A 25,682-nucleotide genomic window follows, 5' to 3' on the forward strand; every position below is an offset into this window, starting at 1 on the left:
GAATGGAATTGAACATAAAACTCACTTAACATCTCTCAGAGCCATTCCCATGTTAACAACGTGGAAGTAATAAACATTCTTTGGTCCCAGAGCCAATTTCAGAGACGAGTGATCATTTAAAACGTAAACAAAATGAAAGCATACCTTTCCCAGAAACATATGCTTCTGTCTTTATCAACTAGGAGCCAATTAGACCGCTACAAGGAGAGGAAAATGGGATGAAAAGTTGCCTAATTTGTCAGTGTAACTCAAAGGTAAACCTGACAATTTGGATCAAGCATGCTTTGCAAACAGGATCCAAATGTTTCATACATAGGATGTTTTTGCCTTAGTCCCGCCACTGCAGTTTATTACAGGCCACAGGAAACCTAAACAGTTAAGAAGTTTGTCCTTAGGCAAATAGTTCAATAATTTAGACTTCAAAGACTCCATATTAACCTCTGTTTACACAAAGTAATGTGTTTCCTTTGCCTACTGAACATCAAAATAACTTCACAATTAATTACCTCTATTTAAAAAAAACAACAAAACCAAAACCAAAAACTAAAGCCTGTTAAATATAATGGCCAATATATTTTTAAAAGAGAAAAAAAGCATGTTCAAAATCTGCTTCATTCTCTGTAGAGACAAAGTGATAATTACAACAATATCCATGGAATTTAATTAATATACACAATTATTTTTTAAAAACTTTTCCCTTCAAAATTGTAATTTTTATCTATTTTTTCCCCCACTTGCCTATGAACACTGTGAGTCTGAAGGGAAAGAGTAGTTTTTTTACCCCCTTACTTAGCCAGTACTTTTCCTCAGAGCATTCTAAGTTCATGATTAATGGAGCACCCTAGAAAGCACCACACCACCCACAGGGAAGTGTTAATGAAGCACAGCAAGGGGCCATAACCGGGGTAAACCTTTGTAAATACTAAGGTCATCATGATACAAATAATATTCCTTTGAATTTGTATAGGGATTTTAAATTCGCAAAGTTCTTTTATCTATTTTCCACTGTATTACCCTCAAAACATTCACATTTGACAATAATAATGTTATACAACATGCCAGGGCTCCCTTCCAAGCACTTTGCTTGTATTTACATATTTATTACTCAAAACAGCCTTGAGATATACTACAATTGTCTCCTTTTCACAGATAAAAAGGCTGAGGTAGAGTGATAAGCAGCTCCCTCAAAGCAGGGAAGTTACTGACTTCTGAGTTACTGAGTCAAGTGACTAAGCGGAAGCCAGCCTGCAGGGGGAGGGTGGAAACTGGACTAGAAGGCCTTCTGGTTCCAAAATCAAAGAGTTTTCCTTCCTAGAGAAAATGCTGAATCAAGCTATCCCAGGGAATATGCCACATGAGTGCTGACCTAACTGCATGTCCTCATTCTATGGAAAACTCAGCTACTGGAATATTAAAGAGCGATACAAACACCAAAGAAAAAGGGAGGCTCAGATTTCCTTAATTAGCTGTTCAAAGTTCTCAGCTAATGTCATTTTAATTTTTCATCTATTTTCTATCACCTATATAGTCTGTGCAAATTACCCCCCCCCAAAAAATTTAAAGCCTTTCAAAAAATTAACTATTTGGACTTTATATGTTGGAATTCTCACTACATTTTTCTCCTACACTGTAATATTTTGAAGGCTTTTTACAATTCATGTTTCTGGCAAACTTGTTTCATTAGTATTCACAGTAGAGCTAAGTTCATATAACATTGCCCAGACTACAATTAATTTGAAGCTGCTATTCAGCCAGGCTGATTTAAAATCCCAATTCTGATAGCATGCTATACCACTGCCTTTGACAAAATTAGAAACCTCTTCTTCCTTTCTAGAAAATCCTCACATATCAAAACAAAAAAGATTTTTTTTTCTCAATGTGTTTGAAGCTGCAAGTGATAATAATAGATACTTTTTCTGAGATCTCAGTTGTTATTCTCTGACAGGTTTCTCCTTCAGCTCAGGTCCAAAGAATGGGCGATGACCAACAAGTGAAAAGTGACATTTATTTCCCTGCACTAAATTGAAAATAGTCACATTTGTGTTCAGTCTTCAATGCCATCATTTAACTATTGAGCACCTACTATATCCCAAGTTCCTGTAGCTACTAGAGACACATCAGTGAGCAAGATAAGCTGTTTCTCCTCTGCTTTTATGAAGCTTCCATTCTATGAAGAAGGGGAACAAACAATAAAATATATATATGGGAAATCACATTTTTAAAACACAGAGAAGTTCCACCTCCAGGAAAGAGAATGCACAATAATGCATGGGGGTGTTTCCTAAGAGTGGGGTCCAGAGACCCAGGCACTGCCCTTCCCCTCTCTGGCTCACACCCTACTGCAGACTCAGTGGGACAAATTTCTGTGCCATGTGTTCCCAAGTAGCTCAGAGCAACTCTACCTAGAAATATGAGCCTTCCTTATTTTACCAACAGAGAGCAAAAGTCCTTTAAGCGCCCTAAACTTTGTCATCAACATCTGGTCACTTTTAGACACCCTTAATTGTCCAGAATCTATTTACTTCACTGTCACCATTCAGATGGGTTGTTAGCCAAATTCTATATAACTCCACAAGGCAGTACTAGGTGCTGAGAGTGACGGTTACAGCCAGCTGGATTGCCCGACACAAGGAAGAATTTCCCAAGAGTCAGAGATATTTTAAATTCAAGCAAGGCTGGGGCTTAGTAAACAGGATATTAGAAAGGTGATTTATGTATCAGGCTGAGTTGGAACAGATCATCTCTAAGGATCCTTAAAATACCAACATACCACAAATCTAGGTGTGCCTTATGAATGCAAAATCTTCCCAAGTGTAACTTATCTTAAAACATTACTTGAGGATAATGTTGCTAATGAGATAAAAATGCATATATCATGAAGAAATAAGCAACCTAAAATATACCACATGTTAACTAAGCAATAATTTTAATAGCACACAAATACTAATAGCTGCAGCTTAGCAGTGCTTAGTAAGTGCCAGGCAGGTTTTGAGCACGTGAAGCGTGGTATCTCATTAAATCTTCAAGACAACCCAGTGAGATGGGTACTATTATTAGCTCCATTTTATACATGAGGAGGCTGAAGCAAACAGAGGCTACACAGTAACTTAGTGGCAAACCTGGGATTTGCACCCAGGCAGCTGGCTCTCGAGTCTGTGCTCTGAAGCACTGTGCTCTGTGAAGTTGCCTTGTTGGGATTGGGAAGCATTTTCCTTTTGGATTGGGTTACATAAATATCCTAAAATAGCTAACTTCTTAAAAGAACCTTTGAAATTTGATGAATGAAACTTTTTTGATATAAGATAATCATAAACTTTTTTCTAGATACAATACTTACTAACTTTATTATAATTTACTAAATTATAGAAGTGTTCAGAAAGTTAGTTAAGGTTCCAAATCTTATTTCCTTCCAAATAGTAGCTCAGACACTAGAAGAATCTGGCTTGAAATCAATTATAAAATTTTCCGATGACAGTATAATAAACACACTGCATTAGTTATTTATATTTCTGCTAAATATCAGAGATGCCCAAATTGGTGATTATGACAGAACTGGCCCTCAACTGTGGCAGTTTCCATTACAAAATCCACTTTACAGGAATGCAGGATCCTGTTTAAAAACTGATTTAGACTGATACTTAATATGACAACATACTATTGGCCTCCCCTACCCCTTTGTTTCTTCTTTTTTTTCCCCCTCATTAAAACCATCAAGTCTCCTTCCATTTAAACTGAAAAAGGAAAATGTCAGTTCCAAATTTGGGGATTCTTAATACCTTATGGCTCGTATTTTATAAGTCCATACTTGTAAATATGAATGATATCTAAAGTCTTAATTTAAAAAAACAAAAACAAGTACTAAAATAACTAATTAACTTCATGAAAATTATAATTATATAATGGATATTATATCCTGAGCCTGCTTCCTACAGAGACATGAGTGGTATATCAAGAACCCGTAACAAATAAAAAATGATTTATGTAAATATTTCTAAATATTCACACAAAGGAAATTTATACATATACATAGAAAGAACATGATAGAAAATTCTAGGACATCATGCACTTTTTAATCTGTGATATATATAAGCTGACAAAAATATCTAGCAAGAATTTAAAATCTTTCCCTCACTCATTAGAGTAAAATCCAATCATAATGAAAACTAGTTTTTTAAAGGAGACAGTGAAAGAAATAACTTTATAGGCTCAAAATGTCAGCACAAGGCCTCACAAATATTACCGTGTATATCTTCTAGATATGATCGTCTTCATCATTAACCTGGTAAATATCACCCTCCAGAAATTATCTGCATTGCTTCATAATATTCCTGCGGCCACAATGGCATCTTTGAAAGCAACTGTGATTTGGAATCATAGAATTTAGAAGCTGAAAGAAAATTGGAAGTTCCTCAGCACAATCTCCCTCACCTGCCAGGTGAGAAAATTGATACTGAGATGCTGAGTGATGTCCCCCAGGGCCAAGACTCCTAGTGAAGCCCTTGACTGACCGAATCTTCATTTGGGCCAGAAGACAAACTCCACCCCAGTCTCCAAGATATCTCTTTCTTCACTCAGAAAGCAGCAATTCCAAAACTTTTTAGTCTTAGGATCCCTTTATGGTTTAAAATTACTGAGGACTCCAAAGAGATTCTGTTCAGATGAGTTCTATCTATCAATATTTACTGCAATAGAAATAAAAACTGAGACATTTAAAAAATATTTATTAATTCATTTAAAACCAACAATAATAAACCCATTGCATGCTAACACAAACAGTACCTCTAATGAAAAATATTTTCTGAAATAAAACATAATTTAGAGTGAGAATAGCCGCATTGGTTTACATTTTTGCAAATCTCTAATTTCTGGCTTAATGGAAGACAGCTGGGTTTTCAGTTCTATTTCTGCATTCAATTTGTTGTGATACATTGTTCTGGTTGAAGGATATGAAGAAATCTGGCCTCACACAGATACGTAGTTAAAAGGGGAGGCCAATCTTAATAGTCTTTTCATATGCTTGTCACTATTTCTTCTTTGATATTATACCTAAATTCAATAAATAAACAGCATTTCTTAAAGGTCAGCTGCAATGTGAGATCGGAATCACATAATAAACTTTTCATACCTTATTATTTTAAATCCATTGCTCTCCCCCAAATACTGAGGGAAAAGTATTAACTTTACAACAGAGAATTCTGGCAGATACCATCTTAATCAAGTAATAAAGGTTAACATCACCAGTAAACATAATGTGACCCTGAGGCCCTGAGAAGGGCACATTACCTATGTGTTGTCCTTCCCAATAACACATTCTCTCAACGCACTCATGAACAAACATCAGATAAACCCAATTTTCTGAAACAACTTATCAGTACTCTTCAAAGGAAAATAAGATTACTGTCACAGATTGGAAGAGACAAGGGGACATGATAATAAAATGTAATGTGATATTCAGAACACAGAAAGAACATTAGTGGAAAAACTGGTGAATCCAAATAAAGTCCATCCTTTAGTTACTAATATTGTACCAAGATTAATGTCTTAGTTTTGACCATTGTTCTGTGAACACATAAGAGGTTATCATAAGGTGAAGCTGGGTGAAGGGTATATGGGAACTCTCTGTACTATTTGTGCAACTCTTCTGTAAGTCTAAAATTATCTCAAAATATAAAGCTTTAAAAAATATACTACTGCTTCTACTATGAAGCTGTGGGATCTTTTACCCACACATGATTTTGTAACATCATGTACTGGTCATCTGGAAAATAATGCTTCACTGAGTTATGCTAATATGCCAAATGTTGACACACTTCTTATACAATATCAAAAAAATCACATTTGCTAATATCTCCATGGGTCTCATTCGAAAAGTATTTAATTATTGAGAAACTGCCCAGTCATGGTGATGCATATAAGTTTTCCAAATTTTAATTTTCGCTTGAAAAATAATATTTTATCATTGGAAACAAATACAGCTGTTTTCCTTGAAATAACGGGCTCACTTTGTTGATTTTCAAAAATCTCTGCCAAATACTGAAGTCTGGATAACCATCATTTATCTGTCAGTCATTATTTCAAGTAAAATAGTATCCCATGAAAAACAGACTAGTTCAGCTTGCAATTCAAACAACTGCACAAGTGCCTTTTCTCAAGACAACCAGCGTACTTTGGAACGTAAAAGTGCTATGTGCGTACCTACCATTTCATCACACAGAACATGAAAAAGACACATATTTGGAGTGTTTACTGCTTCATCAAGAACATTCTTAAATGAAACTGATGTGTGGCATCAGCTGTTTTACCCAATATTGATTTTATACCATCGTTGCAATGTTAACCCAGTAGAACTCACAGACCTCCTGAAAAGATCTCAGATCCGTGACCACACGCTGAGAACCACTGGTTTAAAGAGTTAACCTTCAGCTCCTCAACGAAATATACCACCACTACTTTAGTCAACATATAAAGTACTAAAAAGTCTATGCTAAACTTCGTAGAATGTTTACCAAGAGGCAACAGCTCTTGCTGTCAAGGACTCATAACAATCTAGTGATAAATCCACCACCTGTCTTTAAATCAACCACCACGGGTCGTTTTATCTAAGAATCTGAAAAGACAGTGACCCCTCACCCAGTCTTTATGGGGTAGCCTTCATCCCAACACTGCCTCTTTCCCCAAAAACAGAAGAGATTAACATTCAAATTTATTATTTTAGCAGAGTTATTTCTCTTTATTGTACTTTATTCATAAGACAGGGTTATAACTGATTTATTCAATAAATATTAAGCACCCACTATGTGCTAGGGACTGGGGATTTATCAGTGAACTGGCCCCTCCCTCTCCCTCAAAGGACACATTCAAGGAGGGATAAAGAAGACGGGGAAACTCCTCTACTTGAGAATTTTCACATACGTGGAAAAAGCTGCACCAGAGTAAAATCAAACTGACTTGACTTTCATAGAACTTACATTTTAGTGGGGGAGATAAATAATAAACATAGTAAGTTATAAACATGTTTTAAGGTGATGAGTGCTTGGAGGGCAAAAAATAGAGCAAGATAAGGAATGGGCATACCAGGGGTTGAGAGGGATTACAATTTTAAATAGGGTGGGACTGACCCTAGAGGTACCACACAGACGAGGAAAATTACCAATAGGTGGTCTTATTCCCTTGTTTCTGGGATTTCCTGTCTCCCCCAGCCCCACTCCTCAGTGCCACTACCATCTTTCCTGCCTATCCTCCAATTTCCAGCTGAAGGTCAAGTTTCTCCTCAAGAGGAGCAAGGTCTTTTCCGTCCTGGCTCTAGATTTAGCCCTTCAGCTGTTAAACTGCTCATTTCAAAGCTACCTGAGCCCTCGCTCAGCTAACAGTGAATGGTCATTTCCCAAATAAATACCCTGACCTGGCTTTTCTCTGTTGAAAGCACACAGCTCAAGAGCAAACTCACTCTGCCTATCATAAGTTGGTTCTAGCTCTCATTCTTTTCCTAAATATGTGGATTCTCTAAATAAGGATTAACTTTTTGAAAACCTACTATGTGCCATCAACTGCTGATTGCTTTACATGTATGTCATTCTTACAACAATCAACAGAATAAGTATAATTAGCAGTATTCTATAGATAATGTAACAGAAGCTCTGAAGATCATAAACGTGAGACTCAAATTCAAATCTTCAAAACAAGAAAAAAAGAAAAGAGCTTTTTATTCACAACCTCCTCCCAACTTCATCAGTCCCTTTGTACCACTTGTACTTCCCTCTGAGCAGAACATATAGAAAATAAAGAAACTGGGCACTGATACAGTCTGTCTTACTGGTAGAGTCTGCAACATTGTATTTCAGGATCAGATCTGATTTTAGCACCAACAATAGGCCTGAATAATAGACTTGCAACTTTAAAAACTGGGTAAAGCGGGCACAACTTTCAATCTCTGGTTTCTCTCACTGCCCCTAACTCTGACCTTTAGTGTAAAGGAAGAGATACTATGGATACCCCCTGCTCAGCAATACCAGCTTGAGCCTCCGCTAAAGAATATATTTCACACTGAGCTCCGAGTTCCTACAACGTAGAGCAAACCCAGCCAGGCCAATGACTCACTTTAGCAAGTGGCCTTAATTATTTATGACTAAGCTCACTCTCCATATGGCCAGAGGAAGTATTAGTTTTCATTAGCATTAATGAAGAGTAGTCTGAAGAGTAGAGAACTATAACTCTAAAATAGATGTTCTCAAACCTAATTCTAATAAAACAGACAGGGATGATGAATACTGTTCACTTTTGGACACACTATAGTCTTCAAAACTACTACTGAAAACTACAAAAGCAATGCTGAAAGAAAACCTAAATAAATGGGGGTATACCATGTTCATGGATGACAAAACAGATATGACACATGATGGATTCTGTGCACTTTTCATTCTATCAATGGAAATCCTAACCCCTCTCTCTCTCTCTCACTCAAATATAATTAATGTAAATAACCATGGTTATTTTAGGGTAACCTTTAATTTTGTTTTATCTTTTTTAAGAAAATCATTCTTCGAAGTCATTAATTTAACTATTTGTTGGAAAACTGGATGTGCCAGCAAGTCTTGACACTGTAGCACAAAATTACTTTCTAAAATAAAAGCATAATAAGACTGAATAAAATAAAGGAGTGAAAAAAATCATAGTTATTTATTGGTACAAAGGCTTTAATCCCAACTTTAAAAATATATTTTATGATCCCTCACAGCTCTTAGGTCTGCACTCATACCCACTCCATCAAGTTTCCTGGGGACCATCTGCAGAAAGGGTTAAAAGTCCAAAGTTGCCAGTCCAGACCTGCTGGTTAGGAGGCATGTTGCCCAGGGCCTGAGGATAACCAGCCTCACACGGAGTAAACAGAGGCAACTGTGCACTCAGGAATAAATTCCTCAACCAGCACGTACTCTCCTGAGGTTTTTCACGTAGGCTTTTTCCAACAGATTCCAAGTTGAGTAATAAACAGAAATAATAGATTTTGGTGAAACTTCCTTGAATTCAGGAAGATCTGACAATATCATGAAATAGCTCAACACAGTCCTCTGAAATTTTTCATTAGAATTCTTTTCTCCTGAATCATGTTAATAAGGTACGATCTGGCCCTGGGGTTTGTACGTAACTACTTACTCATGGGTTGCTCCAGCCCAGAAGGATGGGAAAAGACGCTGAGACCTGCCAGTAGGAGGCAGGGCCAGGCCCAGGTTTGGAAGATTTCTGGATGGATGGATGTTTTCAAACAGAGCTAAATACTAACTAGAAAACAGCTCCCTTATATAACACTCGATTGGCTCTGAGGTAAGTCTAAAATACTGTTATCTACTTTTATCTTTTACTACTCTCAGAGTTACCAGAACTGGTAACTGACTCAACAAGCCTCAAATCGCTTCCATCTTTAAGGGTTAGCGACTTCTATTATTTTCCCACAATTCATCAGGCTGAGCTAATTCTAGGTATTATTATTCCATAAGATATTACAATGTAGCAAAACGATGCAAACCTATTTCCCCCTTCATACATACCGTACACTCTGAACTTAAACTGGCACCCACTTGACTTCAAACTGAGATTTTTGAACACTGTTTTCCAAATGCAGTAACAGTTTGCTGCCCCGAGCCAGCTAAACGGAGGAAATGAGGAACCTGACTTGTTTTATTTTAAGAAGAAAAAAAAACACTTTAAGGCCTGATCCTAGTGCCTTTGAACATTTAACACATAAAACCTGAATTGTTTCATAACAAACTAGAGCTCCCTTTCCTCTCTCTAAGAGCCCTTGGAAAGTATTTATTTAGTTAATGAATGTTAAGTAGTTGTGTTTCTCTCACAAAACAAAAAACAAAACCTCTAGAAGATGCTCTTTGGGCTCCCCAGCTCTGCGAGGCCATATAAGCTCCATCAGCCAAGAGCCTGAAGCAGTAAACTGGAAATCTGGGGAACAATATGGCCACAAGCACTTCTACAAAAGGAAAAACAACTCCACTCTTGGCCCAGCTCCAAAAGGCAATTGAGCCGGTAATGTCCAGGCTAATCTCTGAACAGCTTCTCTGCCAACTTTCTCCTACAGGCATTAGGTTTTTCAGCACGGGTTTTGCAAATAATCTAAAACAATTAATTAGTGCTTTTGAATACACCGCATACCATTAATGAAACACTGCCAGACAGCCTTTGATAGCGTATTTCCAGAGCTAATTAAACGTGGCTAAACAGAGAGCACAGACTCCCCAAGCACCCAAGAGGGCCGGACAAAGACCTGGCCAGTGACAATGAAGCCACCCCTGCAGACCATCCTGGGGTGATGAAGGTGGGGGGCTGCTGGGTCAGGTCCTCAAGGTTCCCCATAATATGCCAGACCCTGCTCTCAAAGTATATAATTATCAGGCTCTTGAAATTCAAACTATTCTTTCACCCTAAAGACATTGTTTTCTTCCAATGAGTAGAAATTCTAAATTTGATACTTAAAAGTTTGGTATTGCTTCTAGTCAGTATTTTCACCCCCAAAAAGATTGGTTTAAAAAAAATTTTTTTAATATATAGTATTAAAAACTAAATATTAAAATGAATCTCATCCCTAAATTCCCTTCTTTCACAGTCCTGTATAATCTAAGATTACCCACTCCCATAACCTCAGTCATGTGGGAAATCTTTCTATTTTTTTCCCTATCTAATGCCACACAGAATTCCAGACCGCTCCACATGCATGGCCAGCAAGATAAACACATTTTTAGGAGGCCTAGGAAAAAGCTAGCAGGGGGCAAGAAGTAAAAATGCTGTTGCATTCCTCTGAACTTTTCTGGTGCAATTTCAAAAACAGAATGACCACCACCTAGGGCTTGCGGCAAGCTCCAGGGCAGCACTCAGGTTGCTCATTCCCTCCCCCACCCCATGACAGTGATGAGGCCTGAGAAAGCAAATCAGAAAACCTTAGGGGCAAAACTACTTAGGGGCAAAATAAATAAATAAATGTTATTTTAAAAGACAACTCTGCAGGCCCAGAAGTTAAATCTTCTCTGTGTCTTATCTCAGTTTTTCATAAATATGGTGTCAGGGTAATAAATATTAATAACAACTGGGGAATAATTTTTCTCTTCTGAAAAATTATAATTTTTTAAAGTTCTAGTCTGGAGTTTGATTATAGGAATGAAGTAGGGATTGGTGAGGAAGCCAGAGTTACAAACTAGAAGAGCTCCAGCAGAAACGAGTTGAGCCTCACTTAACATAACCATTTTTAACACCCTTGTTAACCTACCTCGACCCTCCCTTTTATCCAGTCAGCTGTTGCCATCCCTCATTACCTAGTCTTCTCAACCACTAATGTCCCCATGCCCACTGAGCCAACACAAGTCTCCTATGTTAGTCTAAGTCACAAGGCAAGAAATGGGAAAAGGGAGCCCTGGCCACTGTGGCTTAGTTGTTTGGAGCATCAGCCTGTACACTGAAAGGTCACGGATTCGATCCCCAGTCAGTTTACAGACCCAGATTGTGGGTTCAATCTCTGGTCAAGGTGTGTACAGGAGGCAACAGACTCTTACAACATTGTTTCTCTCTCTCCCTCTCCCGTCCTCTCTCTAAAATCAATAAAAAACATATAAAAAATAAAATAAAGAAATGGGAAAAGGCAAAAGAGGTACATATAAGGAAGAACTGGGGGAGAATTCCTTCCTTAACAACTGTGATGGTTAGGCCAAGGTGTAGCCCCAGCTAGTAAGTAATAAAGACGCACCTGGTTCCTGCAGGTGTGCCACACTTACAACTGGAGAGCTAAAAGCATCTGTGGAACTCACTCCCTCAAACCAAGTTCCTCATCAACACAGGGATCCCTCTGACCCAAATGAGTACTGAAAGGTTTTCAAAGTAGCTGTTTCAAAGGCATGCTAAAGCCAAGCTTGCTTTTATGACAGTAAGAATTTTCTAGAAGATGTTTGCCGGCTCTGTGTTTCAATTTGAGCATTAAGGAAAAAAGACTGATCTACACTGTCAAAAGTGGTCCTCAGACCTGCAGCATCAACGTCAGACAGGCCTGTTAAAAAATTACAATCTGGCCCAGCCGGCGTGGCTCAGTGGTTGAGCATCGACCTAGGATCCAGGAGATAGTGGTTTGATTCCCAGTGAGGGCACATGCCCGGGTTATGGGCTTGATCCCCAGCGGGAAGCATGCAGGAGGCGGCCGATCGATGACTCTCTCTCACCAATGATGTTTCTATCTCTCTCCTTCGCCCTTCCTCTCTGTGAAATCCATGAAAACATATTTTTTAAAAATGTACAATATGTGCCCCATTGAGGCCTACTAAACAGAATCTGCATGTTAACAAGATCCCCAGGTGATTCATCCTGATCTAACATCTGTCTGTTTATAACTTCCCATTCCAAAAGCAAGGTGGATATACCTCACCCTCAGGCAAAACCAATATGAATATCAATATTATAAAAAATTTTAAGTGATTACTTTCTTTACAGAAAAAAATTTGCTTTAAGTATCAAGCTCCTTGCTCACACTTAATATGTAGTTTAATTAGTAAAAATGAATTTACACACAACACATTTATTTACTACATAAACCTAGATGCAACTGTATTTCTCTGAAACACTAGTTTGGCTATGAGAAGCACTTTTGCAAAAGGTAAGACTCTCAAAACCCACTACCCTGAAAAAAACAGGTCCCCTGGGAAATGAGAAGGATCAAACCAAAATCAGGAGAGAGAGTTGAGAAGAGGGGCCCAGGCTTTTAAGACAGTGATTTTTCAAGAGCAGTCATTCACAGAGCAAAGACATTTTCTTTAGATGTTTTGGGGGTTGTTCTGTGTTTTAAGATACAGCTTTCACTGTTGTGAAAGAAGTAATTATTTTTACTATTAGGTTATCACATAGTGTTTTGCTGATACAAGTCTTTATTGACATACCTCCCCAAAAGGAACAAATTTTTTAAAAAAATCACAAAATCATTCTTAAATTCATAAGCATATCCCTCCCACCGGCCCCTCCTTCTAAAATCTTCTCCTGGCCACCATCATCTCTTGCCTCAATTATTACAATAGCCACCAACCAGTATCCCTAAATGCACCCTTACCCAACCGTCTATTCTCAACACAGCAGCCAGAGTGATCCTATTAAAACATCCTTCAGGTCATATTCCACTGCTCAGACCCCTCCAGTGGCTCCATCTCACTCACAGTAAAAACTTCACAATGGCCTACACGGCTTTACACAGCCCCAAACATGCCTCCCAATTAAATCTGACTCTCCACTCTAGCAACCAGCTGGCCTGCTGACTATGGCTTAAGCAAACCATCGCCTCAGGATCTTTGCACTTACTTTTCCTGCTGCCTGAAATGCTCGTTCCCCACAGATATCTCCACTCACCTCACCTCCTTCAAAGCTTTGCTCAAATCTGCTATAAGTCTCTTTCCAGTTGAGGATGTCCCTAATCACCTTACTTTGAACTGTGTACTCCCCCACTAACAATCCCTAGCCCCTTTGCTTTTCCCCCATTGAACCTGCTAAAATTTCCATAATTGATTTTTTTTGTTTCTGGTCTCTCTCTCCCCACTAGCATGTAAGCTTCATGAGGACAAGGACTTTTGTTTGTTTTGATCACTGCTCTATCTCCAACACCTGGAATAGTGCCTAGAATGCTCAATAGATGCCCGTTGAATAAATCAATCAATCAATTAACACTTTAGGAACCTTAACCATGCTGTAGAAAGTAGGAAAAACTCACTGTTTGCACCAACCCCAAAGTCTCCCCTTTCTGTGCCTCTGAAGCCAGAAAGGCATCTGAGACTTGGTAGGCACTCCAACTTTGCTGACCAGACCACAAGTTCTCATCGAAACACAGCAGTTATTTAAAAGTTGAAAGAAATGGAGAAATGATAAATGGTTCTTTCCACTAACTCAAAAGAAAAGGGAAGATAGGAGCTGGGTGGCATTTTGCTTCACATGCAGCAATGAAACAACAGAGCTGGCACGCACAGATGTGTCCCACTGGAAAAGCTGGTCGTAGCAAAGTGCTGCAGCAACCGGTGGCATCACCAATGGAAACAACAGGGCAGGAGCCACCACCAGAAGCTGACGCTCTGCTCTCCCCTGAGGCCTGTGCTACCTAAGTATCCTTTAGATTGGGACAGGAGGGTAGGGAGGAAGGGAGGTGTTACTCCTGATGCCTCTAGTCTATGTCTAGGCTAGGACTAAGTTATTCAGGCACATGAGGACAAAGGGAAGTTTTACTAAAATTGTTTCCTTTTGCCATAACTACCACTTATTACTATACGGTTTCCCTTCATTGCCAACAGAGAAAATAACTTTTTTAAAAAAATGAACATTTTCCTTTGAAAGCAGTAAGATTTTCCACATTCCACTCTAGACTTTTTTTTAAGATTTCTAAGAGTTGGCAGGATAGGACAGCAGAAGAGCTGGGCCTCAGTCCTCAGAGCACCTGCTGCCTCCTCCTTGGAAGGGATGTTCTAAGAGCAAGTGCATTTTTTAGCCCTCTAGAATTCCACCTGATTTGCAGTCTCCTCTAAGAGAGCAAAAATATAACTATATTGGACCTCAGGATAAATCTTTTTAGGCCACTCTGGCAGAGAATGTTTTATAGGAAAATGAAAGTTGGCCCAGTGGTTGAGTGTCAACCCATGAACCAAGAGATCACTGGTTCGATTCCCCATTAGGGCACATTCCCCGGGTTACAGCCTCGATTCCCAGTAGGGAGAGAGCAGGAGGCAGCTTATCCATGTTTCTTTCTCACCAATGTTTCTCTCTCTCCATCCCTCTCCCTTCCTCTCTCTCTAAAAATCAATAAAAGTATATTTTGAAAAAAGAAGAAAATGAAAGTTGGTGGCTCACATGGATGCAGAGCAGGCTAGGCCAGTTTCCCAAGAGGGCGAGCCCCGCGATGCCCCCATGCCCACGTGCAGTGCTGGTCCTGAGGGAGGGCCTCACATCAGAACACTTTCCGGGATACTCGTACTTCCAAACATTAGCACCTGGAGCTCGGAGCTCTGTCAACGATTCAAGGTGGCCCCAGGGTGCTAAGAAGTAGTTATCAAAGCAAAGTAGCTTTTAAAAAACCTAATTTCCTATATATACCATTTGTGAAAGTATAAGTTTTGAGCAATTAAACAGCTGTGGGGGCACACACAGCTCTGTCCTGATGAAAATGTTGATAAATGTTTATAAAATAGACCAATACTGGTGCCCTAAAATAAATCAGGAATCTAGAAAGCAGGGAGGCAATTATACAGTCTAGGATAAGAACACAAAGGAGAGAAAACCCTAGGTTCTGCTGATTTGTCTGACATTAAATCTATGTATAATCTTATTGATGTTCTTGGTAAGTATCTTTCTTACACTATACGCACATCTGGCTACCCAACTGTTAGTAAACTCTCCTTGCAAATGAAAAAAAAAAAGACTTTAATTAGATATAATATATTACACACACACACACACACACACACACACAAAGCAAAAAGAGATCTCATCATGCTTGGGTGTCTATGGTATCTCCAAAGGAATACAACTTAAAATGCAGGCCCCTCTATCTACTCTGTTGTTTTTTGTTTTGTTTTTTTAATTTATTGATTTGAGGGGGGGGGGAGGAAGGAAGGAAGAGAGAGACAATAACTTGTTGTTTCACTTATGCATTCATTGGTTGCTTCTTGTATGTGCCCTGACCAGAGATTGAGCCCACAACCTTGGGGTATTGGAACAATGCTCTAACCAACTGAGCTACCCTGCCAGGAACTACTCTGGATTTTTTAATGCAGTTCTTTGCTCTTTAAAACAAATAGAAAGTTGGCACCATGGTGATAGCTGGCATTACAACTGACATATCTTTTCCCTGTGTATCCAAAAGTGGATTTAAACACAAAAGTAGTTATAATAACCACCTAAAAACAATAATAATCACAGACCAAATCAACTAGCTGCGTCCAGAGATTTAGGGTTGGCAAAAGAAGGCCTTGTGGAATTTGCTTTGAACCTTCAAGTCATTCGCTCCTCTACCCTTTCCATCGCCTGGTGGCAGCCCCACGGGCACTCTCCCCGCCTTCTTGCCGTAATGAGTTGGGCCTCTGATCACTCAATTGGCAGAGCCGAGGAAACCATGGCAGAACCACCTCTGCGGTCCTCAGGCCATTAATCTCAAGTCCAAGAGAAAGAACGCCAGTCCCTTTGAGCAGCGTAATAGAAAAAGCATGAACTGTGGAGTTGCTTCCCCTCTGCCAGTTACTAGTTTTATGACTGTACATAAATAACCATTTTCACTTTTCAAAAATTTATTTCTCTCTCCTTATATATTACATCTTTCTTCTCCAAGACTCAGTTTTCTCATTGGTAAAATGAGCATAATAATAGTAGGAGGAGTGGGAGCAGTGGTAACAATTACAAAACAGTGATAATGATAAATACCTACCTAGCTGGGTTTCTGCAAGGATTAAATGAACCGATACATGTAAGGTGCCCATGGAGGGCCTGGCTGGCGCTGTTTCTGGAGATGCTAAGGGGGACACTGCAGCAAAAGGCCATCGGGCTCATCAGTGCAGCCTGTCTGCAGAAGTTTGCTGAGTTCTGGTTTGACCGAGAGTTGAACCACCTTTCTAAATTGCTTTCTCTAAGTCTCATTACTCTCTTTCTAGAAATGAAAAAAACAATAGCTGTCTACCCCAGGGACTGCTTTGAGAATAAAATGAAATACTAGGTATAAGAGTGTTTTGAAAACTATAAACATAAAGTGATATTACAGGCATACCTCAGATATTGCAGGTTGGGCTCCAGGACCACCGCAATAAAGCGAGTTGTCATCTTTCTGCTGGTGGAGGGTCTTGCCTTCATTATGTAAAAAACACAACCTCTATGAAGCACAATAAAGTGATGTATGCCTGTGTTACCAGTTTAACCTCCCTTAAGGCTGCCAGCTTGTCCCCTTCTAAACCAAGTATTAACAAGCCAGCATCTCTGCTTGCTGTCCCACAGACACAAACAGTTCAGAGCTTTCTTTGCAGGAAAATAGCTCCAGCTAAAACCCCTTCTATTTCCCTGTGAACTATACCTGGAATTGCAGGTATATCTAGGAGAGATAAAAAAAGAAATATGCTTGCTTAATAGAAATGTGTGTGCAGATTGTAGGCAAGCCTCCAAAAGGGCATGTCTGGGCACCAAATGGAAATAGTAGAATGAGGGAAGCAGCCATCCCATCAACACCCGCAGGCACAGAGGTCAACAGAGTCTCTGCAGAGCTCACCTCAGCAGCAGCCCTCCGACCTGGCCAAAGAGGCCAGCGGAGTATAAACAAGTCCATACCTTCCACCCAAACCAATTTCCCTGAATTCTGTCTGTGCCTCTTTTTCTTGTTATTAAGGCTCCTGGGATCGCGGCCCTACTTAACTCTGGCAAGCCTGAGTCAGCAGTTAATATTTTTTAAAGATGTGTAGCAGAACAGTTTTTAAAGTGAAAACTTAGTGAGCCTTAAGCTTATAAGAGCAAGCATTTATTTTTTAAAGTTCCCACTTTTCTTAGAGAGATTACAAGATCTAAGGTAAGGTGCCAAAAACCTAAGGTGGGCCCAGCCGGTGTGGCTCAGCGGTTGAGCATTGACCTATGATCCAGGAGATTGTGGGTTTGATTCCCAGTCAGGGCACATGCCCGGGTTACAGGCTCGATTCCCAGTAGGGGGCTTGCAGGAAGCAGCCAATCAATGGCTCTCTCATCATTGATGTTTCTCTCTCTCTCCCTCTCCCTTCCTCTCTCTCTGAAATCAATAAAGACATATTTAAAAACAACCAACAAAAAAACCCTAAGGTAGTTTCTAATCAGGAGGCATTACAGTCCCAACACAGCTCCTGTTCACCAAGGGTGTGGCCCTCCCTCCCCACTATGCTGTCAATAACCAAGGAACGAGGGAGGGGAGGAAAGTGTGAATTTTGTCAAAGCAACCACTGACCCTGGGATGTGGCTTGCTGCCCCCTGCCTCCCTCACCCTGGGCCTCAAGCAAAGAAGGAAAGGCCCAGGCAAACCCCTGGGGCTGGAAAAGCAGCCTCCTACTATTCTAACTCGGGCTCACTTTATGTGCTGGGCTGCGCTCCGTCCCTCCCCGGCCGTGTATCTAAACGAGGCCTTTTACAGCCTTCCCCACTCTGCAGCCAAGAACTCTACAGCAGAGCTCCGTGGCCATGTCAGGGAAGTAAGAATAAAATAAAGAAGGTCCATTACTTGAGGGCTCCTTGGGTTCTGATGACTTACAGACGTCTCTTCTGAGGCCAAAGGGGTTTAATCTGGTTCCAGGATGTCTCATTGGGGCTCCTCAATCAAATGCAGAGGTTCACTCATTCCACATTCAGGTTCTCTTCCACAGAGGCTCCGCTGGAGTGGCTGATGGGCCGGACTTGAGAGCCAACGGCCAGGGTTCAAGTCCCAGCTCTGGGACTTCATACAAATTATTAACCAAGTTGAGTCTCAGTTTCCTTGCTTGTAAAATGCAGGTTATGACAATAAAACTAATACCCACCTCATACTTTATCTTATAAAGACAAAATAAATGAGCTGGCAGACGGAGAGCCCTTGGTACATGGCAGCTTATGTGCCAGGCACTCTTGTCTCTGAAGATAATGAGGCCATATGCTCAGCGTCACTTTTTAAGTCCACAGTTTGAATTCTCAGATTAATAGTGTATGCCTTTGGCTACAGGGGAATGGAAGAAGAGAGAATCCAAACCTCAAAATGATATCCGCAAGCCTCACTCTGACATTTAAGTTCCTACACAATCTACTCCTCTCCTTCCTTCCAAGCAGACCTCTTGCTACATTGCCATACTAGTCTTCTAGGTCACTCAGTCTTTAAAAACATCAAGCACCTAAGGGCCATGTACTTGCTAGCCATGTTCTCCCATCTGGTCAACCCATTGCCTCCCTCACTTTAGATCCTGCTTGGCCTGCCAAGCCGAGCTCAAACCTAGCACTTCACAAAGCCCTCCCTGGCCACTCTAACCCAGCAGGGCGTCCCCTGCGGACCCCTCTGAGGCCTTGTGGCTTTTACTTAGCACTCACCATACATTGATTATTTTGTTATATGGTTATATTTTATATGCCTACCTAAAGTACAAGTGAATCACAGGAAGGGATGAATCGGACATTTGTTTGTATATCCCTAAGTGGCTAGTGCTATGCTTTGCACTTACTTAGCAGGGACGCAGTAAGTGATTTACCCGATGTTTCAAGATGGCCTGGAGCAAACCCATTATCATTCTTTTTAAATGAACACCTTCTGATCAATAATCCCTTGAGACTTCAAGTCTCAATCTACAGACCTAGACTAAGCAGGTTTATGGTTAAATCTGCCACTTAGATGTGTGACCTTGAGGAAGTTACTTCACCTGTCTGTGCTTCCGTTTCCTCATCTGTAAATGGGGATAATCAAAGTACTTACACTTTGTAAGGCAGTTATGAGAAAGAAATTGAGGTAATACTTTGAAAAGGGCCTGGCACACGGGAATTAATTAATTGCTCTGTAAATATTCAGGATTATTATCATTACTACTATCTTCTTGAAGTTCAATTCATCCGGAATGTCCCAAAAAGCATTTTGTCAAGTGTGCTAAGCCTATACAGAAAGCTACTGGATATTGGTACATACAAAACATTTCTCCCTTCTTCATTCATGGGCTCTTCAAATGGCATCTCTACTTCTGTACTATTGATCAGTTGCCCCATGTTGTTACAGAATCTGTAATTCTACTGCACCTTCAATTTTACTGTACACCTCAGCAGAGCTCTGAGTGCATATACAACTCAAAACAATATTTACCATGGCTTGAAGGAGGAAGGAAAGTCCTAAGCAAAGCTGATTCACTATCAAATACATCAAGGCTGTACCAGGCCATCAAACTCACCATTTTCCCATGAGGTACCACTTCAGTTATGTTTTTCAATCTGTCCCCGGAGTCAATGAAAGCAGAAAATTCTGCCTCAAACCCATCAAGTGTGATTATACATCTTGTCATTGAAACAGCACATTTTCCATCAAGGCATTTCTCTTTCTCTCTCTCCCTTTCCCTCCCTCTCTCTTTCTTTCTCTCTCTCTGCTACTTTCAATGAGATTTTAATTAAGATCCATTTTAATGCACAGGCTAAAAGGCAAATAACTCTTCAATCATGAGACAAAATGAAACTGCTGACAGAGACAATGGGCAGTTCAAATTCACATGCTGGCATTAAAAACACACACACACCGAAAAAAAACCCTAGCAACTTTCTCTCAAGATATTTGCAACGAGAGAGACATTCTGCTTTCCAATCTCATAAACCAAGTTCCACAAACTGGCTTTTACTCCGTCTGTGCCTGTACACGAAGACTAGTCTGAGTCTCCTAGAGCTCCCGTTGGTGGTCTGGCTTCTTCATTATAGCACAGAGGTTAAGAGCATAGATGTAAACCTTGGCTCTTCCACTTCCCAGCTACATGACACTGTGTAAGTTATCTAATCTCTCCATATCTCATTTCATCATCTGTAAAATGAGAAAAATAACCAAACCTCCCTCAGAGTTGTGATTAACTGAGCTCATGAAATAAGAATATCCTATCCATTGTTATAGTCTGTAGTTGTTTAGCCCAGTGCCTGGCTGTAGTGCACACTCAATAAATGGTAATTATCATCGTTATCATCTCAGCTGCATGTGAATTCAATAGCCAAAACCAAGAGGCTAATCATTTTTCAAGTCAATGTGTTTCTTGTGAGACCAGCCAGTTTCGAGAACTGGTCCAACAAAATCATTTTATGTAGGCCATTATAGAACAGACACAAAGCAAATGACAAAATAGAGCAAATTAAACTTCCAAATTTGTTAAGTAACCGTGACTGCCAATACTAAGACACTGATATGGAAGATCTGATGTTCTTACTTAAGCAACAATGTTCCAACCAAGCCATTGGTTTCCTCTCATCTCCAACTCCATATTCTGATGAATATTTCAGTACTTTTTTAAAAGTTACATATTTAAACATCTGAAACAGACAAAATTAAATACCTTCTAAGCAGCCTATGCTAGGAGTACCTCTTCTATCTAGAAGATCTAATTAGCTTATAATAAAGAACAAAAAGGCCTTCTTGAAATTCTTTTTTTTTTTAAATATATCTTTATTGATTTCAGAGAGAGGAAAGGAGAGGGAGAGAGAAAGAGATAGAATCATCAGTGATGAGACAGTCATCATTGATCGGCTGCCTCCTCCATGCCCCCGACTGGGGATCGAGCCTGCTACCTAAGCATGTGCCCTGACCAGGAATGGAACCATGGTCTCTTGGATCCTAGGTCGATGCTCAACCGCTGAGCCACACCCAGCTGGGCTGAAATTCTTTTTATTTATTTATGTTTTAGAGAGACATAAATCCTTCTGCTGCCTCCTGCACACCCCCTACTGGGAATTGAGTTCACAACCCAGGCATGTGCCCCGACCAGGAATCGAACCTGTGACCTCTCCGTGCATGAGAGGATGCTCAACCAACTGAGCCACAGCGGCCAGGGCTTGAAATTCTTATTTAAGACAAGAAAGTAAATGTAATCTATGCATGTAACAAAATTAAGTGGGATTAAGCCTTAGCATATTTGTTCTCTACCCACCTTAACGCTGAAGGTTAGCTAGGTATCTGCATCACCAACGTTAGAATGTCTAGCACTAGTCTATCAAAATGTAACACAGGCAAACATACTATGTATCTGTACAGAAGTTAAATATTTTATTTCCCTGAAGAACATAAATACTCAAGTTTTGCACAAATAACACATCCTGAATTTTTCTAAACCGAAGAGACTGAGGAAAACTATATCCAAAAGAATATAATCAACATGCAATTTATATTATGTAACTTACCTGCAGTAGCTAAACAGGAACTCATTAGGGCAAACATGGCAATCACATAATGAGAAGTCATTTTTATTTCTCCAAAAGTGTGTCCCATTCAGTCACCTCGGCCTGTAGTTCTTCAGATCGTAGACAATCTCTGCAAATCAGATGTGGCCTTAAAATCCTTCTTTCCAATTTTCAAGTTGTCTGTAAAAATAAACATATTTCAGGAAGAAAACTTAATGCAGGAACTTCTTTTCATAAAGATTAGGGTGAAGTGAAGAACTTCTAAAAAGGGTAAGATAAATTTATCTTAAAAGAGGCCAAAACAGCACTCAAACAAACTGAGATGGGGCTGATAATTACTTCTAAAGGTTTTTATAGCAAATACTTTTGCAAAACCGTATTTACGTTTCACATTTGAAGTCTTTGGTTTTATATAAAATTTTCAGGACCACAGAAGAAAATCAAGGTGCGCCTATAATATTACATCACCAGTTATGTGTGGCACTAAAGCAATCAGTGACACTTGATTCATGAATTCCTGGTGCTAACAAGAAAACACAAACAGCTCTGATTAGAGGCTCAATCTAATGTTACAATGCCAGAGTTATCACAAGGATCAAATTAAAATAGATTTAGAATCAATTTGGAAAATAAAGAACCATTAAAAGGCAAGATTCTTATTTTAACTTTTTGCCAGCCTTCTAGCAGGAGAAAAGTGTCCCTTCGTCCCATCTGAGACTATCTGTTTACTGGACTAGAGGGTCCAGAGGTCCTTTTGAACATTTCCCAATCCAGAACCTTGAATGGCAAGTTTTGTGGTGGTTTGCTTAACTTGAATATTGCCCCCTATGGCCCTAAAGAGTATACTCCAAAGTATATTTTCCAGTCCTGTATCCTTCAGCCTGGCACAAGCCACAGAAGTTGTCCAAGTCAACAAACATTTATTGAGCACCTGCTATGTTCCATGCATTGTTTAAGGACATGACTCCTCATCAAGAATAAAAGTTATCCAACACCTGGATAAAAGTAGAAACACCATGCCTGATCTAAGCCCTGGGCAAAGCCAATTCAAGGCCTTTCCAGGAACCATCTCAAATAGCTAGGGACTGCAGCCTTATTGTCTTCACCCAGAAAATACCATCCACACAACCAGCTTGCTACCTTCAGAGACAAAGCCAGCCTGGGCACTTGTAGATACAGTACAAAAATATTAAAACAATGGCAAAATGATTTTCTGAGTGTCCTAGTTCACTATGTTAAGAGAAAGATACTTAAAATGGTTCTTTACAGCAGTAATACTAATTTCCTATGAGAAGCGGGGAGAGAAACAGGGAGGTTGTGTTAGCATAGGTAGCTAGTTAGATATTAACAAAAGAGAAGGGACCTAAACTAGCTAAACCTGATTAAGTCTCAGACACCCCAGGGGACAGCCACATCCTCTACCAAAGGGATTTAACCCCCCAGCAGGCAGGAAAGACTTGCTTTCCGATCTCCCCCTGAGAATAACTGGCCTGTTCACTGGATTACCAGGGGGAGGAATAAAGTGAGGGGAAACTCCTTTGCTGGGTGCATACGCAGGAGCCACATAATGATGCAAAACTGAGGCAGGCGATAGGAGCTAAAATGAGGACCATAAAGGGAGGAGTCCAGCCTGGGAAAATCTGGGGAATGGGTTGGATAGGATAAGGGCACAGAACCCCAGAAGATCCAGGAAAGGGACTGGATAGAGGGAGGGCCCAGCACAAGCCCACAAATAATTAAGGAGAAGACTGGTTAGTTTGAAAGAAAGTTTACCCCTTCCCAAATCCAAGGAAATAACAAAGCTTAACAAAGGCCCTGGGGGGCATGTTCTCTCTCCTTGGTGGCTGGGGGGCCAATGTGCAGCACCAAATGAGCCAGTCCAAAAAATCTTGCCACTAGGTACACCTCAAATCCTCTATGCGTGTATCCTTGAACTGCGTTTTCTGCGATACCTGGAAGAATCCTGAATCCTATTTTCAGCCCTGGACAGTGTGGCTCAGTTGATTGAGCTCACCTTGCACCAAAGGGTCACTGGTTTGATTCCGGGTCTGGGCACCCACCTAGGTTGTGGGTTTGATCCCAAGTAAGGGGGAGTACAGGAGGCAACCCATTAATGTTTCCCTCTCACATGGATGTTTCTCTCTCTCTCTCTGTCTCCCCCTCTCCCTTCGTCTCTCTCTAAAAATTCAATTCAAAAAAAAGAATCCCATTTCCAGACCCTTGCCAGGGCAGACCTGCCTTGATCCTGGTCTACCTACAGAAACAGTTGAAGGACAGTGATGGGAAGGAGAGGAGCCTTTTCACTGAATTGCCGTTTTGAGTTTTATACCATTTGGGTTTTGAAAGTATTGCATATTCAGAAATAATAACAATAAAGTTCTAATTTCTAAAAGAATTTCTTAGACATATCTTGAAACTAAATTATTATATGTGTAGGAGGTCCTGTGGTTCAATCTTAGTATATGATAGTAACTAAAAGCCTACTATGAATAGAATATGGATTTTGATGGCAGTTAAAAGCCTGCCGAGGTTTGAATTCACTCTGCCACTTACCAAATCTGTGATGTTGGGCAGATTTTTCTGCGTACACGAACCTACCATGTGGGTTATTGGGAGGATTCAGTGCACACGCACACACACGTGTACACACACACTGCTCATTAATATATATAATACTTAGAACAGTGTCAATGCATAATAAGCAATCAATAAATGTTAGCTATTATTATCACCATTTGGCCATTCTTTTTGAGGTATACAGGGTGGGGCAAAAAGTAGGTTTACAGTTGTTCATAAGGAAAATAATACAATAATTAATAATAATACAAGAATAAACTCTGTGTTTAGAGTAGTCACAACTATAAACCTACTTCTGCCCCACCTTGCATTTACGTCAACAAAGTAAAGAACTTGGGGTGTGGATATTTATATAATTCTTAGCCAGTGTACAAGCAGCTAAAATCTTCTGTTTATTGAAAAATAAACATTTCAACAGACACAAAAAGGAGATAAGCTAAACAATGAAATTAGTAAAAGAACAAAATTGTCAGTCAAGTTGAGTCACGTCACTGGTGCCACAACGGTCCTGTCTCAAAAACTGACTAAATTATAGAGATGATTTTAGAAGCCAAGAAACTGACTTCAATCATCCCTTGAGGTCCAGCATTTCTGTCACTGTAACTCCACCTCAGATAAAATGGTAGTCTCTTCTGTTACCTTAACAAATCAACAGCAAAGAGAATTTGTCCCTATTTTTTACCTTCAAAAAAAATCAGATTTCCTGAGTGAACCGATAAGAAAAACCCTCTCTTAAAAAAAAAAAAAATGCAATTTCAGCAAACGCTACAGGCAATTTTCATAAAGCAAAATCCCATAAAGAGATCTCAGAAGAAGATGGCTTCCCAGAGGATGTTTATGGAACACATAAACTGTATCCAGCACGAGGCCTGTGGGAATACTTAATGAGCTTGTGTCACCCCCTGCCCGCAGCTGCACAGGGTCTGTGGGCCTGCGCTCGTTAATCCAGGGGCTTAACCCAGGTCTGAATAAACCTGTGGAAAAGAAAGGCAAACGGTTCTATTAAAAATATAGGCTGCAAATTGCTGACAAGAATATTGGGCAATTATTAAAATGCAGCAATTACAGATATAATAGAGCCAAGCTAAACAGTTGGATGCCCAAAGGCAAACCACAGCAAGTTTACACCGGATCTTAAAACATCTCCGAGGAAGTCCGGGACAAGTTGAAACTACTCGCTGCTGCTTCTAACAAAGAAGGAGCTTTTCTTCTTGTAGCTTAAAAGTCCC

General features: G+C 40.0%; 1 protein-coding gene across 2 annotated transcripts in view; it reads right to left on the minus strand.

Moving 5' to 3' along the window:
* Window positions 1-25,682, minus strand: part of TGFBR3 (transforming growth factor beta receptor 3) — a 183,838-nt gene that overhangs the window by 138,322 nt on the left and 19,834 nt on the right. For both annotated transcript variants that reach the window (XM_087820584.1, XM_087820583.1), the window contains exon 2: window positions 21,877-22,056. In XM_087820584.1, the coding sequence (XP_087676710.1) occupies window positions 21,877-21,964 (88 nt within the window). In that variant the 5' untranslated portion in view covers window positions 21,965-22,056. The remainder of the gene's footprint in view (window positions 1-21,876; window positions 22,057-25,682) is intronic.

The sequence above is a fragment of the Miniopterus natalensis genome, chromosome 9 (genome assembly GCF_054644295.1).
Source record: "Miniopterus natalensis isolate mMinNat1 chromosome 9, mMinNat1.hap1, whole genome shotgun sequence".
Taxonomy (NCBI): Eukaryota; Metazoa; Chordata; class Mammalia; order Chiroptera; family Miniopteridae; genus Miniopterus; species Miniopterus natalensis.